General features: G+C 43.2%; 1 protein-coding gene across 4 annotated transcripts in view; it reads right to left on the reverse strand.

The window, feature by feature from the left end:
- The window catches only part of arhgap9 (Rho GTPase activating protein 9), a 29,568-nt gene extending 12,035 nt beyond the window's left edge, over positions 1-17,533 (reverse strand). For 3 of the 4 annotated variants that reach the window (XM_029826682.1, XM_029826681.1, XM_011614135.2), the window contains exons 1-7: positions 17,329-17,533; positions 8,700-8,791; positions 6,254-6,592; positions 5,834-6,029; positions 5,323-5,708; positions 2,838-3,095; positions 2,285-2,374 (exon numbers count right to left, since the gene is read on the reverse strand). In XM_029826682.1, the coding sequence (XP_029682542.1) occupies positions 2,285-2,374; positions 2,838-3,095; positions 5,323-5,708; positions 5,834-6,029; positions 6,254-6,475 (1,152 nt within the window). In that variant the 5' untranslated portion in view covers positions 6,476-6,592; positions 8,700-8,791; positions 17,329-17,533. The remainder of the gene's footprint in view (positions 1-2,284; positions 2,375-2,837; positions 3,096-5,322; positions 5,709-5,833; positions 6,030-6,253; positions 6,593-8,699; positions 8,792-17,328) is intronic. The other variant, XM_011614136.2, reaches the window with a different exon arrangement.
- Positions 17,534-17,705: the final 172 nt, after the last annotated feature.

The raw sequence follows: 17,705 nt of genomic DNA on the forward strand, positions 1-17,705 counted from the left end.
AGAAACAACCAAAACAGGATGTGTGCATTTGAGATCAGGGACAACTGCAACACAGAAGCCACCACGAACGCTTTAAATCCTTTGACTCATCGCCAGACCACACGCAAAACACGAACATGCTTGCCACACGCTTGACATAGCAACGTGTGTGAGTTTGTGTCCTTGTAAGGTCGACTCTCAACGAAAAGTCAAGAACATGAATAATTATAATCAAACCCAGGCAGGTTATTCAGCACCCGGTGCCAGAGATGACGTGCCAACAAAAGGTCACGCTGGAAGAAACGTAAAAAGGGAACTTACATCGACGCTCATCATCAACCAGCTGACGGGTCCAGCCTTTCTATTCCTTTCCCTGTTAAGTCCTCTGTTCCCTGTAGCTTCAGATCAGAGTATTTTCATTAACCCGCATTACAAGCTTCATCTCACCAGCTTCGATCACTCAATCGTACTTCCTCTTTCTAAAGGGAAGCTGGCCGGTGCCATAATGTCTCATGCAAAGCATCTGAAAGTAATCCCACCCTCATTTCACTCACCGTGACACATGAACTGCGATCAGATCTATTGTTTGTCAGCAAACATGGAAGCTAAAGTAAGAGCATCACACTCTTTATCCAGCATGCCATATTCAGCCACACATAAAATCACCAAACACTGAAGTGTGTCCAAAGCCTTTAAATAAGACTGTTTATGTCCTTGGGTATTACACCTTGAGCTCTAAAAAAGAAAGAGCTGAAAATGTAAAACTCATGACTATATTTGTACTGATAGTAAGTTGAGGGACTTTTTGGCCATAACTGAAAACTGAGCAGAGAAGAAAAGTGACTCATATGTCTCACTTATATTTTAAATCTACCAAAATGCAGATCTAAGTGCAAAAGGAGGTGTATCACGCAAACCAGTACTAGAATTAGTCACTATCAACTGACAGTTGTGCCTGAGGTCACAAAAAAACAGGAAGAAGTTGTTGAGTGGCGTAAGATTTTTCTATTATCACCGAATAGGAATGTGGAGACTACACCAAAACAGGCACTAAACACATGGCTCATTGTTTCAGAGGCAGGCAGAATGCATTATACAGTATATCGCTGGTGATGTTCCTGTACAGGAGATGTACGAAAGAACCAAATGTGACACATGTAGGTCAACAGAATGCATCTCCCACTGACAAGCAGGTATAGTTGCTTTGATCATGTTTTCTCTCTTCTTTTTTTTTTGATGAGCAGCATTAAATTTAATACACTGATGCAACATTGAGGCAATGCAGTCCAGAGATGCAGAATGATCATCTCTGACACTCACTGGCCATTGCCTTTCCAGAGCGGTCCATCGCTGTCCGTCCGGTCAAAAGCTGCGGTTTCAAAAAAAACAAAAAAAAAAAAACAGCAGGAGTGTGAGTGCTGCAGCATCTGTTGATACGTTTTAGCAAGTGGTTTGAATCTAGCAGCGTTCGCAGTTTAAGAGTGTTTCCCGTGTTTAACGGCTTCTGCTCATCTGAATCAGACCAAGAGGCATTAACTTGTTATTCCCATCAGATTATCCAACCAAAAAAAACAACATTTGAGAGACAGCATGCGCCGGACGTCGTTAATAAACACAGGAACAGTCCGTTTGTAAGGACCTAGGCAACAATGAGGGTGCAATCCCCCATTTAATTTGGACACTGCTCAAATCTGGAATTTCTGGATTAAGAGTACACATCAGTGAATCCATAAATTTAAAGATGAGCGTGTTTTTGTCTCGCTGTAGGCTTTCTGCCGCTTCGCTTGTGTTCACAGCTGCCGGGGCACAGCTGTCTGCACAACAGAAATCTGCTTGTTCTTAATAAAACTGATCACCGAAAATGTACCGCTCACATCGGGGACTCACAAGCACGCATCAAGAGACTTTTCAGTGCCTCTTTGTGAGAAGAAGACGTGGTGACAGGTGTAAGCGTTCACAAAAGAACATGACTTTACCTGTTTAAATAAAGTGGAAGTGTTAATCCCCACGGTTATTGACGAGAAAATACAACATATGTACTGACTTTATTTATCAGGGGTTAGAATGCAACAACATTTTATTCATGCAATGGTGCTTCTTTTATTCTCACACTTTGCTGCTGAAAACAAGAGATATGATCTCAAAATTTTGATTTTATAGCTTAAACTTACCCACTTTGGTGGGTTTGATATGGCAATAGGCGGCAAAGAAGAGCATAGCCTCCAGTGTAGCACACCAGAGAACACCATCAAAGCTCACACTGAAGAGAGATGAGCAATGGTAGGTGTGCGTAACAGGATCTCACCTTGTGCATGTTTCCATTCCCTGCTTCAGGAAGTGGTAGCGAAAGGTGGTTGGTTTCTCTGGGGGACGTCTGTGTTTGTCCTGGACCGGCCTATCGTAGACAACATGCATGCTGTTGTTAAACCCACATTGAGTCAGTTTCAACATGAGGTGATGGGAAAGTGCAGCGGAGGTAAAATTACACTTTTACTGGGAATGCTGCTGCCGTCTCTGCCAAAGATGAAGACAATTCCAATAAAAATTCAGAGATCTGCACCTTAATCTAATGCAGCAACCCAGAGGTGCTTCTGTCTGGCTGTTTTGTAAACTTATCAAAAAAGATAAGGTAAAAAATGATGCACTTGCACTGGCAAACAAAAAGACTCAACACTAAATTAGGACATAACGGAAACAATCAGAACCATCAGTTATGCATAAAACCAGTGGGTGATACAGAATAAAAAGAAGCTTTGATATGAAAAGTTGTTGTCAGATATGAGTTTCCAGCAATGAAAGTCATCATGAGTTCTGATGCTGTGAAAACAAGTGAAACCCATCAGTGCTAGCTGCATTACCTTGTTGGCGCTGCGTCCCCGAGCACGTCGAGGGGGTTTCCACGACCTCTCCTTGGTGATGCTGTTGACGTAAAAGCTTCTCCCTGTGGACGGGTCCAAGTACTGCTCCCACAGCTCCAGGACCTGATAGGGCTTTTGACCCGGAGCAGGGCTGGGAGGCTCGGGCTGAGACTGAGGCTGACGCTTATCCTGCTGCATCTCGGTGTAAAGAGGGGAGTCCTGCCAGGACAGCTGGGACAGATATGACTCTGTCGGGACCTATTAAAGTGGACGGAGGGACAAATGAGGTAATTAGGCACAAGCACCAAAGAGGCCCCTAAAACAGCTCATGGAAAAAGCGGCGACCAGTGAATGGCACTAGGTGTGTTTGTTATATTTGTTAATGGAAAGTAGACTCATGTGTTGTTCCAAAAACCAAATTATGAGCGTTAACAACACTGGTGAAAGTCTCCCAGATCGACTCGACATCAGCTTCACATGTTTGTGAAGGTCACTGCAGGATTGTGCTTCATCCTAAATTAAGTATGGCTTTGATTAGTCCCTCAGACAGGGAAATGTAGAAGTAATGTACCGCAGGAATAATGGCAAAACAGTTCTTTGGAACTCACTGCACGATGAGAGGACAAACAAGAAAATCCCAACTTTCACTACAGAAAAACAAGTCCGGATTAAGATGAGCTTACTGAAATGTTTCGAATCAATCAGTCAGAGAAGACGAAAGCAGCAGCTTCACACGTCAAATCCAATTAAATTAATTGAAAAGTTATGTATGGAAGATCATCCTTCCAGGAAAACACAAAAGAGTCATGATTCATGAATTGACCGATTGACGAGCTGGCTGATCCCTGCTGCCTAATACATGGTTCAGACAATGATCATGAGAACGCGGTGAACGTGCGTGTCTGCGTACAAACAGCAAACTCACTCACTCACTCACTCACTCACTCACTCACTCACTCACTCACTCACTCACTCACTCACTCACTCACTCACTCACAGATTTTCTAGCATTTTTACACACCCCTTTTCCCTGTGCCCTTCCACAGGCTGAAAACATGCACACTAGTTTGAAACGGAAATTGCCTCTAGGTGTGAGTAAGCGAGCGGCGTGTGTGTGTGTGTGTATGTGTCTGTGTGTCTGTGTGTGTGTCACATGATTAACTGGTGATTTGTCCAAGCCTTTTTCCAAAATCTGCCGAGTGACGGCTGGGATAGACTATCAAACAACCTAATTGAGAACATGTGGTTGATGGATGGATGGATGGATGGATGGATGGATGGATGGATGGATGGATGGATGGATGGATGGACGGACGGACGGACGGATGGATTACACTGCACAAATTAAGAAAGTATATGACTTTATACATACAGCTTTGCAAGCATGTGTGTTATTAACTCCAGGGGGCGGCACCAATTTCCTCATTTTTATTATTTTATAGTTTATCTAATGTTCCTTTCTAATGTTTCTAACATCACAACTACATGACCATAACCTAAATCTATCACCAACACACAAACACACCAGAGGAAATGACACTTTATCTCAAAATTCCTCATCAAACTGGACATTAAAAGTGAATGTTGATCGTATAAATCTGCCATAAAACATGGAGAGTTATGACCCAAATGTGACTGTAATAATCCTTCTTACTGGCATTAAAGGGTTGAACAGGGAGAGGGGGTGGGGTGGAGGGCAGTCATTTTCATCATTTTTAGCACAGCCTGCCAATGTCAAAAATAGCCCCATGCTCACATGGTACAAAACGCCTTTGGAAGGAGCTGGATGGGAGTTTCCTTCAGCTGATCTATCCTTTTTCTCATTTCGCTCGTGTAATCCCCTTTGATGTAATAAGGAGGCGCCTTGACGTCATGACAATGTGAACTTGATTGCTGCTTTAGAAGGATTACTAAGGTCGGGTACAGATTAGATACAACTTCTGCTGGTATGACTGAGACACAGATATTTTTTATTTGTAAATTTGTAAATCAACCACACAGAGAAAAAAATAGTTAATCTTGGGTCTGTGTGACACTCACAACCACCTTATTTCACCCCTCAGCACTAAAATATGCACAGGTTCATAGGAGACTCTAAATTTGCTCAATTTGAACTAAATGTGAGTGAATGGTGTGTGTGTGTGTGTGTGTGTGTGTGTGTGTGTGTGTTTCTGTTTGTTTGCGCTGTGATGGACTGGTGACTGTTCCCCTGTGAAAATAATCGCTGGTTCCTAGAAAAAAGATGGATGAATGGACAGTTGGGTTGGACCATGTTGCCATTTTCATACATGTCTCTCATTCATGCACAAATGTCCATGTTTGACTGGGACCTTTTAACATAATGTAAGCAGGTCTATGGTCCAACTTTGTCTGTAGATCTCATTTTCTGTCTTTTAACAAGGGTTACTAATTATAGCGACAGCAGCGACACCACCCCCTGGTGGTGTCGCTGCTACCTATTGAAAACCTGTAGGCATCTGCCTACCTGCAGATGATTGTTCTTCCTGGATGTTCCCAGCATGTCCCACTGGCTACACGACTTCTTGGGCATCCTGTGGTTGACGTGACTGCCGAAGCCCCCGCCCACCTCGTCGTACGGGTTCTCCATCACATTTTCGGGGAGGTTGCTGGAGCTCTGGCTCCGAGTGATCATGGGGACCACCCTGGGGTTCCGCGGTATTGTTTGGGATGTGAAGGCTGCAGCCGACCCAGGGACCGCGAGGTGGCCAGAGGGGGTACTAGAAGAGTTGGGCGTGAACGTAAATCCAGAGAGGGGCAGGGTCTGGAGGCAGGCTCCACCTGCCCTGGTGTGGTCAGGGAAGGCACTGTTGGAGTTGAGGTTTTCCATGGAGTGATAAATGAATTTGTTCACTAGAAAAGGGAAGGTAAAATAGATCAGTAATTCGATTTTTTCAACTTGTTTCAATGACAGCACTGTGTACATTTTAGGATTCGTTCCACATTTATACAGTTTTTATAAAGCAGAAACGCGTCACCTTGATGCTGCTGATTGCAAGTGGTCGTTGGGCTGGGAGAGAGCGACACCCTTGGCAAAATTCTGAGGTTGGAGTTCAGCGACGCAGACATGACCAGGCGCTTGGGCGAGGGTATGGGTGCTATGGACACCTCGGTCACATATGTTGCAGGGACATACAATGGCTTTGCTTTGCTGGCTGCGCCAATCCTTCGCACCTGTCAAAGATTTTTGAGATTTCAAATGTATTGCCTTTAATATTAATTATTGTATGGATGTAATAACACTTCTGATGGTGCCATAGGGATATTGGGGATAGGAATTGCCAGGAATAGTCTGACAACAGACAAAATCAAAATCTAATAGGTTTGATGACTTAACCCAATCGAAAATGTAAAATGCCTTTCACGTAATGGAAACAAAGGATGAACCTTTATCTCACCTGCCACCAGTCAGCATTAGTCTTTTTCAGGAGAATAAACCGCTCTCCCTCCCTGATGCAGACCTGCCGTCCATCATTCGCCCTGTAGTTGTAGTCATACTGGGCCTCCAAAACCACTGTACGGCTGGGGACGCCGCAAACTGCAATCCCACTGGACGACTCTGCGGGAGCTGCAGCCGGCTGCTGGTGTCCCACAGAGCGCCGCCAGGACCCTGAGAGCATGACTTCAAACGGTCCAGTTCAGCAAGATGTGCAGGGAGTAGGCTGACAGTGGACACTGGTGATACTGGTGGAGTTAGCAGCAGGAAGGTGAGGCAGGAGCCAGGCCAGGGCCATGCTCTGCAGAGAGATAATGAGGGAGAGAGATTAGCTTTCAAAGAATTGTCACAGAGATGTGTGCAGCTGCAGTCACAATCTTGGTTGTGTCCTTGGTTGATTGCACAATTGATTGCATATCACTCATTAAAGACGGGCTTAATGGAGGTAGGCTCATGGGTGGTTGTTCCCAATAACAGATATGAATGAGGCGAAAACGTTACTGTAGCTATTTATACAACACTTTTCGAGTGTGCTTTCATCCTCGCAGAACCAAGAGACACGTGTTAGTGAATAACTCATGTGTCTGGAGGAGAGCTGTGTACCCGAAATAGCATCTGACTCCATCTCTCCACCTGAGCCTTCACCCTCAAGCTAAACCCCTGCTGTAGCCAGGCAAGACCCGTTTACATAACATCATATCAACATTTCTGCGATGGGACCCTTCCACAATACGCGCCTACGCAAGTACGAGAATGCAAACCCACACTTTGGTGATTGACAACAGTAGTAAAGTCACAGTCGCAGCCCACAGTTTATAATCTGGGTGAGAATGATAATGTAAATAATTGTTTCTTACTCTTGATACAACTGAGGACGCATAGCAGCAGGTATGGCATGACCTGATATCAAAAGGCGAACAAGGGAGAGTTTAATACTGTAAATACAGAGGGCAATCAGAAAACAATAGGATGGATGGATGGATGGAGCTGTGCACCACATGAAAGCCATGGAAGGTTTAGGGCTTTTATAATCCTACTGTGAATCTGTGACCTCCAACAGAGAGAATTAGAGTAAAATCCCCCTGGTACCAACATATGGGCAGTGTGACAGCCACAGTAGCTGGTGGTAGCTGGTGTTTTCCAACTATGATGCCAGTTCATCATTATTGTATCGCCATAAACGCCTCCCATCAATAATAACATCCAAGTGAAGGCATAATTCACATACATTTCACGATGTTCAGCATTTACGGCCCATCCTTTTAGCACAGGCTCAATACTGCAGTCCTGCAGAATCTGCGCTAACATAAGCCTGCGGAATTTGTATAAGGACCTAATGCGTAAATATGTGGGATTTGCAAAGGATGTAGGGCAAATATCAAATACTACAGGGAGCAACCTGATTAAGTACTTGCTACACAGCAAGGTATTCACAGCTGAAGTGGATACCAGCCAGGAACAAATGCTCTTCTCTCATCAAGGTTCAATCTCCACTTTTGTTCCTTGGCTGGTTTGGCTGAATAGTGCAGGGCTGTACAATAACAGATCATCTTATGTTTTGCATTTTTCTTGTCCGCCCACAGGTGGCTAAACCCTACAAGAGTGGAAAAAAAAACAGGAAACTGCATACACATACTTAGGTTCAACCACAGTTTGGGTCATATCCGCTTTAACTCACTATTTGTTTTCCCGGCATGAAACACTTTAGTCAGTGCATTAGAAACGACAGCAGAAGAGGAAGTTATGCTGGCATTCTCTTTTATCAGTGGCATTGAGTTTTTAATATATAGTGTCAGAGGTTGACAAAAGAAAATCCAATAGTCCCCATTCAGGTTTATACAGCAGCTTCTCTACTACTGTATGCATAGTATGCATACATGTGACTGCGCAGATGCTTCATCTAACTCCACAATATTAGACAGTTCTGAGTTCATTTCTTTCAACCACAGACTGTGTTACATGCAAAGTCACCTGCAAACATACATGCAGGCCAGAATATTGGTTCATGTAAGCTACTACAAAAAGCGTTTAATAGCCAGTAGGTTATGTCTGTAATATAATATCATTAGTAGATAATCAGTTGTAATCATATGTTTTAACAGCATTAGCGAGAAAATGAGGCCAGCCTGTGTTTCTCTTTTGAAGTCAGATGGTAGTGCAGAGGGTATTGGCGTCACACAACATACAGAGCGGGCCATATGGTGTGTACTGGCACCCTGTCCTGGCTGATGAGAGGCAATGTGGCTCCATACTCGATTCAATTAGAATAATGCAGAAACAATGGAAGAACCAATGTAATTCAAATGTAAAAACAACCACAGGAAGTGTGAAAAATGCAGAGCAAACTTTCTGATTCTATCTGCCTGTGATGAGAGCCTACACACCAAGTGAGAACAAGAGCAACTCACCTGGTCCTGCAGCCAAACTGTCTCTAATGTACATCAGCCAGGTCAGCTGCTCGCTTTCCTTTTGGCTATATGTGTGCATCCCATAGATTAACCTAAAAAAATAAAGAAGTATATAAGAAAGTTCTTGAAATTGCCTCCAGCTTGACAGGTGGAGAGCAAATAGTGAAAGGTGGGGCAAAGTACTGTATGAACAGCAGCAGAAGCTAGCAACTCCCTTCTGCAGAAAATATCTCTTGCTTTCTCTCCATTGCACACTCACTTAATCCTGAGCAGCAGAGTGATCCTCCCTCCACTTACTGAACCCCCGTCAACCCTGCATTTCCACATTTATGCAGCATTTTGCCTGGGAGATAAAAGCAGTGAAACTGGCAGAGCAGGAGCATCAGCTGGCTCACACACACGGATGCGAATGAAGCATATTCAAACCACAGAAACTGCGTGGACGGACATGTGAGCCAACTAAACAAAAGCAACCAGCAGCTCAGGTTATTGACTGGGCGATTGATCCATGCACAGAGCTGATCAACAGCGGCAGTAAACATCACAAATCCAAGCAGATGCACAAATCCGCTGAGGGTACACAAAGCAGAGGACAGTGTGTACATTAAATCCATCCAGCCCCAGATAATGTGTCCCCTAATTACATTTAACTCCAGTGACAGGCCCACAAATCATGCTCATGCAAGGTGAAACATCCAAGTGAAAAAATGATTCAGAGCATAATTTGTTCCATTCTTAGCAGCTAGCACAAGGATTTATTTTAAAGGTTGCATGCAACTTTTCTATGTGTTGTTACTCCAGCGTGTAAAAAAAACCAAACAGAACAAAAAGGCAAAAACATAAAGTACAGGGTTTAACTGATGCATCTAGGCCAAAAAGGAGACGCTGGTCTGTGATGTTTTCTGGTCTGTGATGTAATAGGTCAGCAGGAAAAGGTGTGATGCCTGTAAAACCACCAAACTGAGTTAGAAACGCCAAAAAACCACCTCCCATCAGTGCATGCAGACCCAACATAAACAAAAAAACATAAAACGAGACCTTCGACTCGCTCCCACTATCTGCACTGTTGCAACTGTACGTCAATAAGTCCAAACTGCAATACGATGACGTCGTACAGATCCACGTGAATGGCGCGCAGAAATTTTATCCATATTCATTGCACACGTTTGAAGTGGAACGAGGGCGCCTTTAATAATCATGGCTACATGGTCTTCAAAGAAGCTGAGACACGGGGAAGAGGAGGATAGAGAATGAGAGGCTTCAAAGGCTTTTGGCCTGCACTCCCACATCAGGACACATGACAAGCAGACACACACACCCACACGCACATTTGCACGAAAACCGTGCTGTATTTACATATGAATGCCTATATGCAAAGGCTTTGTTAGAAATTCACCATATGCTACAATACTTTCCAGTAACTTCAGATTCACGAGTGTAAATGAGTTCAATTCAGCAGGATCAATGGTTTTAGTGTGTGTATGAGACTAAATGGGTTATCTGAAGTCATTAATTAGTTGAGTCAGATGAATTCAGTGGGGTGAAATATTGACTTGGGGATCCATGGTAGGTGGAAAACAATGGCAGCTTCTTTAGGAGAAGAAGGTCAAAAATAAAATCTCTGATGATTCGCATTAATTCCTTCCAGTTCAATAACAGGATCTTGCATGTGTAGATTCCATGCAGACATTTTCTTTCTCCAAACTATGAAGCAACTCGTAGCATATGAGATGCGTGCATTCACATTTTACTTTAGATCATAAATCTTACCAAGTTACAAGAATCCACACCCCCAAATAAAAGGCTCTCTTAGTTCAAACATTTTTGTCTGAATCAGCTCACACTTGATGGCCGATGATCAGTTGGGGGTAGACATGTGAAGAAACACTCACTTTGTAAGTGAATGTACAGTTAAAACTGCTACTGCTGATGTCTCTCCATATGAGAAACATGCCTTAAGCCAAAACAGTCTTTCATCCTCCCAAAGCCATGCATTATTGATGATCAGACGAGAGAAAGACTCTGAAACACAGTGGTTCCCAGTGTGACGGCTGGCAGCCCGTGTGTGCGTGTTTGTGTGTCGGTGTATGGGTATGTTAGACTGTATAAAACTTAATGGGTGGATTTGAATTGATCCAGTTAGATCTATGAATCAGCACAGAGCGGACCACGGCTATGCAGCAGCTACTGGTGCATTGGCCCGTGCACTCCCCTCTTATTTTGACAGCAGTCTGTGACTGGCTGCCATTTGAAGCTCCGCTTCTGAAGTCTATTATTTGTCCTGTTTTGTGCATAACATCGTTTCACATGATGCCATAATTTCGAGCCTTTGCTGACGCAACACTGGTGTTTAGAATAAGCCCCGCAGCGTGCATCGACAAATAACAAACTTCAGTCGTTCACTTTTAATGTTCAAGTTCTAATTTCACCCAATTCAATATAAACAGGAAACCAGGCAGACCAGTTTGGCAAAATAGTGCGAGATTGCTCGGGGCACACTCTCATTACTTGAAAGAATTTATTCATGCATCATATTCTTAATTAGCTGCTGCACGAAAGGTGAAAAACACACTGCTTTTAGTATACTTCCAGTTAAATCGCAATGAGCTTGTTTTTACTGGAGAAATCAGCTTATGTCAAATGCCTCCTTTTTTCCCAATAAGTAGCTTGTCTTATGTATAGGAAATACAATATTACTCATTGTTCCAGGGCATAAATCATATGCTGCAATTAAATTGCAGGAATTTCCGGCACAATAGTTGTGTCGTGCATGCAGTCTCCTCATAGCAAAAGGTGCCAGGGAGTTTATTCCTTTGTGAGAAGTTTGCTCCCTCTGAATGTGAGTGCCTGAGTGAAACTAGGTGGTAACAGATGATACAAAAAGAAAGACTCTATTGGAAAAAACACAAACCTTTCCAGGAGGCAGGGGAGAAAAATAAAAAAAATACATTCCATTCTGGATAAATCTACCCAAAGCATGTGGAATGGTGTGTTGTGGTCTCATGGGAGCGAAGCTTTATGCTTTAAAACCAGAGAAGCATTGTGATTTTGCATCTTTCACTTGTATTTTTTCATTTGAGGAACATCACAAAGATCAGGAAACTATTGACACGCCATGATGCTGAAAAGTTAGTCCATGCATTTGTTACTTCCAGGCTGAACTATTGTAATTCTTTATTATCAGGGTGTCCAAACAACTCTTTCAGAAGCCTCCAGCTGATCCAAAATGCTGCAGCCAGAGTTCTGACAGGTATTGACAAAAGAGATCACATGACTCCTGTACTGACGTCGCTTCATTGGCTGCCCATTAAATCTAGAATCATTTTTAAAATTCTTCTTCTGACCTACAAGGTCCTCAGAGGCCTAGCTCCATCCTACCTGGAGATGCTAGTGATACCTTACCAGCCCAATAGACCGCTCCGCTCTCAGAATGCCGGTCTACTTGTGGTTCCCAGAGTCTCTAGGGGTAGAATGGGGGGCCGAGCATTTAGCTACCAGGGCCCCCTGCTGTGGAACCAGCTCCCTGTCCAGGTACGGGAGGCCGACTCCATCGCTACTTTTAAGATTAGGCTTAAAACCTCCCTCTTTGAAAAAGCTTATTGTCAGTAATTCTGTAGTTTGAGTTATTATCTTAGACATGATTATCCTATTTATTAGGTTAACATCTTAGTTATGCTGCTATAGGCCGAGGCTGCCGGGGTCCAGAAACATGATCACCTGAAATACCTCTGTCACCCTGCTGGGTCATGGCTGCCTCTCCCCTCCCCTCCCCTCAAGCTGAAATCATGAGAAACATATATTTTTCTGAACTATATTCCTGAAATATTGAACATGAGAGACTAACTACAATAGAGAATCCCAAAATAAAGCTTCATTCTCTGGCTGGGCTCACTGGACTGTTGCTGAGGCTGTGGGAATGTGCGGCCTATTGATGTTTCTAATGAAGAGCACTGAGCTCCATTGATCCACTGGGGATGAGAGCGGACTGTCAAAAGCTATCAAGCAAGTCAAAGACCCACTTTCCACCCCGTGTAGCTCGAGCCGGCGTGATACTGCATGGGCTGAAGAAGGAGCTGCTGCACCTCCTCAGGCGAAACGCTCGTGTGCAGCTACACTACTGATGCCACTGTGGGGTCAAGAAAGACAAAAATTACAGGTGTCAAGTGTTGCTGAAATACTTCCTTGTGATATATTTAGGTATTTATGGTGTAATGATGTTGACTGGGGGTGCCGTAGCTTTTGCATGACACTGATTTTCCTCAAGACTTTAATTTTATAAGTCTGTTTCTCTCCTCTTTCTGCTCTTCTCCTCTCTCTTCTTTACCCATCTGTCCATCAACAGGCAGCCCCCCATGTAAGCTTGGACTTCCAGTTAAAAGGTTCCTGCTAAAAGGTCAGGCTCTGGGTGTCTATAGAAGACAATCTAGATGGTAGAAGTTGTTATTTAAATAAAGTTGAACTGAATTTTTGAATATAATTATTAAATGGACCTGTAAGTCTGAAATGTTTATCATGAACTTAAAATGTTATTATGTTTATCTGGATGTGATATTTATCTGCTGTTTATATTGTTGATCCTATGGGCAAATTTCAACTATGCGACACTAATCATTGTTGAGACACTTAAGGTAAATGGAAGATTAATGGATTAAAAGAGAGCACATATGCACATGTAGCTGGAGCTCTTGTAGAGTACAGCACAATAGTTGTGACACGTGAGGCGGATTTCAAAGAGACTACACAGGAAGCAAATCAGAAGATGGAACTCGGCTTGCTGATTAAACGATAAAGTCCTGGAAAGCAGCCATTGTCCTGGAGCATTACTGTTCCTTCCTAACAAATCCATCCAGTTCATGACAATGTATTAAGCCATGTAGGTTGAGAACTGGGCTGAGAAGTGGAAGGTTCGTGGTTCAAGACTTGGAGTGGACAAAAAGGGGAAAGAGTAAGGGAAGGTGCCAGAAAACCTTCACAGCAACGCTGAGGTGCCCTTGAGCAAGATACTGACCCCCAATTGCTCACAGAGGGCCCTGTGATGAGCTGACGACTCATCCAGGGGTGCACCCTATCATTGCCCACATGCAGCTGGGATAGGCTGCAGCACCCTCCCCGTGAGCCCAAAAGAGTTCTAGTGGTCACAGAGAAGTGATTTACTGAAGCAGTTCAACCCACCATATGTAACATTTACACCACCATCCATCCATCCAATCATCATTCCATCTATGTCTAGTCCCTAATCATGGTAATTGGGGGGTCCTGTACTAGCTTGTACCTGTGTAGCTAAGGCTAACACAAAAAAGCAAGATGATTTGGTGCTAGTTGGGTGACATTAGATTGTTGCCTGGATTAATTATCCCGAGTTAACCTAACGTGTCATGACAAGCTTACTCCTCAAGTGTTAATAGCTAGGTTTTTGCCTCTCTGCTAGCTGTAGTGTGGATAAAGCTAAGGGGTTGTGGCCAGTCTTGTTCAATAACCGATTACGGCCTATTTTCCCTTTCCATCAGTATGTCTACAGCTGTCACCTCCACCAAAGGTTCAGACCAGCTAAGGAGGATGCATCCCGCCAGTGTCCCACATCATGTGGTGATTCCGTCTCTGGCGGGGACCCTCACCCAATAATCAATTTAGAAAGAGAACATTACCCTGGTCATCTGTTCACTAGGGGGAGCTCAATCTCCTCTTTGACTCTACCATCACGGATACACGTCACCCAAGAGCAATGTAATGGGCTCACTGGCACAGCGGGTGGAGCAGTGGTGCGCCACACCTTCGGTTGTTGGTTACAAACTACAATTTAAATGAAATGAAGTGTCAGCTAAGGTCCTGGAGGAAGAGATTCTGACGTCATAAAACAAACAAGCAAACAGACCAGTTCCTGATACTTCCTCATTCCAAGAAAGGAAAGCTCATTCCTGCGATCTCTTTTGGACCTTCATGTATTGAAGTAATTCTTGGTTTAAGACAATGTAACTAGGCCATGCGTTGTTCTCTTTGTCTCTCAGAAAAACAACCATTGCCCACTGTTCTTCTCCCTTCCAGATGGGAGCACGCCACTAGGTGTTGATGCTCTGGTCCACCCATGGCTAAATGTAGTGGTGTATGCCTTGAGTAAAGGAGCAGGGATCGTCACTAATTTAGGTTGGTCCTTGGTTATTTTCCACACACTGAATACTACCGCTTCTTGCAGGGATCTTCTTTCTCAGGCATGAGGCGAGATATACCCCATACACCCAGATCGTTGTTATCTGTGGGCCAAGGATGTAAGAGGTTCAACTTGAATGCAACATAGGATAGGGTATACTATTCCTTTTACGCAATGTTGGCTTGTCATTTGAGTTTTGGTAATAAGTCTCTAGTGCAACACCCTTTGGTCTGTTGGTTAATGAAGGCAGCCCGTCGAAGTTGGTGCCATGGTGGTATTTGTTGCTGGTTCTGGATGACCTTTTGAACCATCCATTTTGAACATCCGTTGAGGTTAAAATGTATTTTGATTAATATTGCTTTGCTTTTGGCTTTAACTACTGCAAAACAAGTGAATGAATTACAGGCTTTCTTCATCCTGCTTGTTTTTGTTGGCCACTGGACAGGCCAAGACTTTCCTACAGCCTAATCCAGCGTTTGTTTCAGCCTCTACCATTCTCCTCGTAAAAGGACAAGCGGCTTCGTACCCCGTGCCATGTTCGGGCTCTGGGGTTGTATGTTGGTAGAACAGCTGGGTTCAGGAGGACTGATCAGTTGTTTGTTTCCTGTGCTACTCCTCTTAAGGGTAACCACTTTGTCCCATCAAAAGCTGTGCAGACTCTTTCTCTTGCTTACAGATGTAGGGTCGTTCAACCTCCTTTAGGCGTGAGTGCTCAATCTACCAGGAGCATGGCCCCTTGAAGGGCCTTATTCAGAGGGCTGTTGGTGCAGGATATTTGCACAGCGGCAAGTTGGGGTACGCCTCACACATCTGTGTGCCTTGACCTTGTTTGTCAATCACTATTTCGTGTGGTTTTGGAGGCAGGTTTTGCTGATCTATCGTAAAGGTCTCTGGTTTGTTGTTAGTGGTCAAGGCATCAGAGATTCGGTGCAAAAATAGGGAGCGGGCTATATGTTCCATAGTAAAACACGGAATACACTTAGACAGACAACACAAAGTGAATTGGATAATTGATGGTTCTTGATAACAGAGTGAGATGTTTCACCAACATCGGAGGAATGAAAGAACAGTCAGATTGATATTAAAAGTGGGAGTGGGCTCAACCAGTCTGTCAGGAATAGACAAGATGTCACAGGAGCTCGTGTAGATAGACATGCCCAAGGTGCTTTCCCATAATGACAAATCTCCCTCTTAGATGTAAAAGTCTAAAACCTAATTCCATTTACAGTTTTCTCAACAAACAATAGAGCAATGTTTAATTTGAGAGGAAAATATTGATGACCAATAGACCCACAAGACTTAAATATTGTCCCCAGTTCAGTGACACAAATGCTATTCTGCTACAGTAATGTTCTGGCAACATAAGAATGAATGTGTAAATACTGGCCACTAAGATGTTCATAAAAGCAAAAAAGGACAAGTGCAAAACTTACTACAGCACAATAAACTAACTAGTAACAGCTCCTGAAGCAGAACATGTCCATCTTCTTTGTTTCTATTGCATCCACGTCAGCGCCGCTCACTAGCAATTACAGTGAACTTGTAACTCCCTGCTAATACTGCACATGGTACAGGGCACTTTTAATCATGTTGCAACTGGGGAATAATCTTTCAAGCCTGTGTCGTCAAAGGTTGGCAAAAAGGGGAGCAAATCTCCTGCTTTGCATGGACTTAAGAAAGATTATGAAACACCAAAAATGAACTTCGTCAGTCAAACTGTTTCCATCACAGCCTGTGGTTAACCTGTTCATGCTATACCAGCGAAGCATATCTAGACCAAGTTTGCAGCTGCTTTCCACTGTATTGTGTAATAAGTGATTCTTGTCAAACAGCCATTTAAAAGTAGTTTAACAGATTTGAATGGGTCATGACAACATAGAACAATACATAATACAATGATCAAAACATTCCTGAAAGCAGACATATATGCAGACAGGGGGCTTAACAGGAAACTGTTAAAAAGTGGTTTTATTTGAAGTGCGTGAGTATGGCTCTGCTGGTGGCTGAAAGTACGGCTACACATGGTTTGACATTGTAGAAAAATAATCATCTTTAGAAAGAGAAAAACATACTGAGCACAGAACTTCTGAATTTTGAAATTCAAAATGTTGATATCAACAGTAGTGTTGAACTTTTGACACCAACTCACAATATTCTATGAATGTGTGAATTAGGCCATTAAAAATCTTTAGATAGATTGATTGATTTGCACATACCACATAGTATAAAATCCATTATACGAGTTGTCTATGACGGAGCAATTTGTTTGAGTGAATGTTGCACCTTGCAAAATAACTACATTTTAAATATACTGTATATACTTGCAACAATACTTGATTCAAGCATTGTAAAAGAACTACCAGCAACGCCTTTAAAATACGATAAGTCTGTTGTTATTCTGATATTTCATGTGAATATGAACGCGTTATAAACATCTAATAATTGATCCATCCTCTTCTTACGAACCAGGTAAATAAAACTCACCTTGCAATGGCGTAATTAAATGATCGGAATTGCAGAAAGAGCCTCGTGAGCGTCTTCTGTCGTCATGAGAGTAAAAAATTGATGAGTTCACATAATTCAAGGAAGGGATGCACAGAGTGAGAACTTGGCCGTGCACTTTGCAAAATTCACAATCACGCATGAGCAGAAAGCTTCTCACTCAGCCGCTGTCGATGCGACCTCCGACCGTTTTAGGTGGAATTAAAAAAAATCGCTCTTGTTGTGGTACTTTAGTGATTTTTGATTGGCTACAATCATCCAATAAGGTTTTTTTATTCAGCCAATGAACTCGCCGAAGAGTCAGTGAGGCCGTGCGCGTGCTTATCATTTTGGCGTCGTCCGAATGGACAACACGCATC

This window comes from Takifugu rubripes, chromosome 19 (assembly GCF_901000725.2).
Source record: "Takifugu rubripes chromosome 19, fTakRub1.2, whole genome shotgun sequence".
NCBI classification, from domain to species: domain Eukaryota; kingdom Metazoa; phylum Chordata; class Actinopteri; order Tetraodontiformes; family Tetraodontidae; genus Takifugu; species Takifugu rubripes.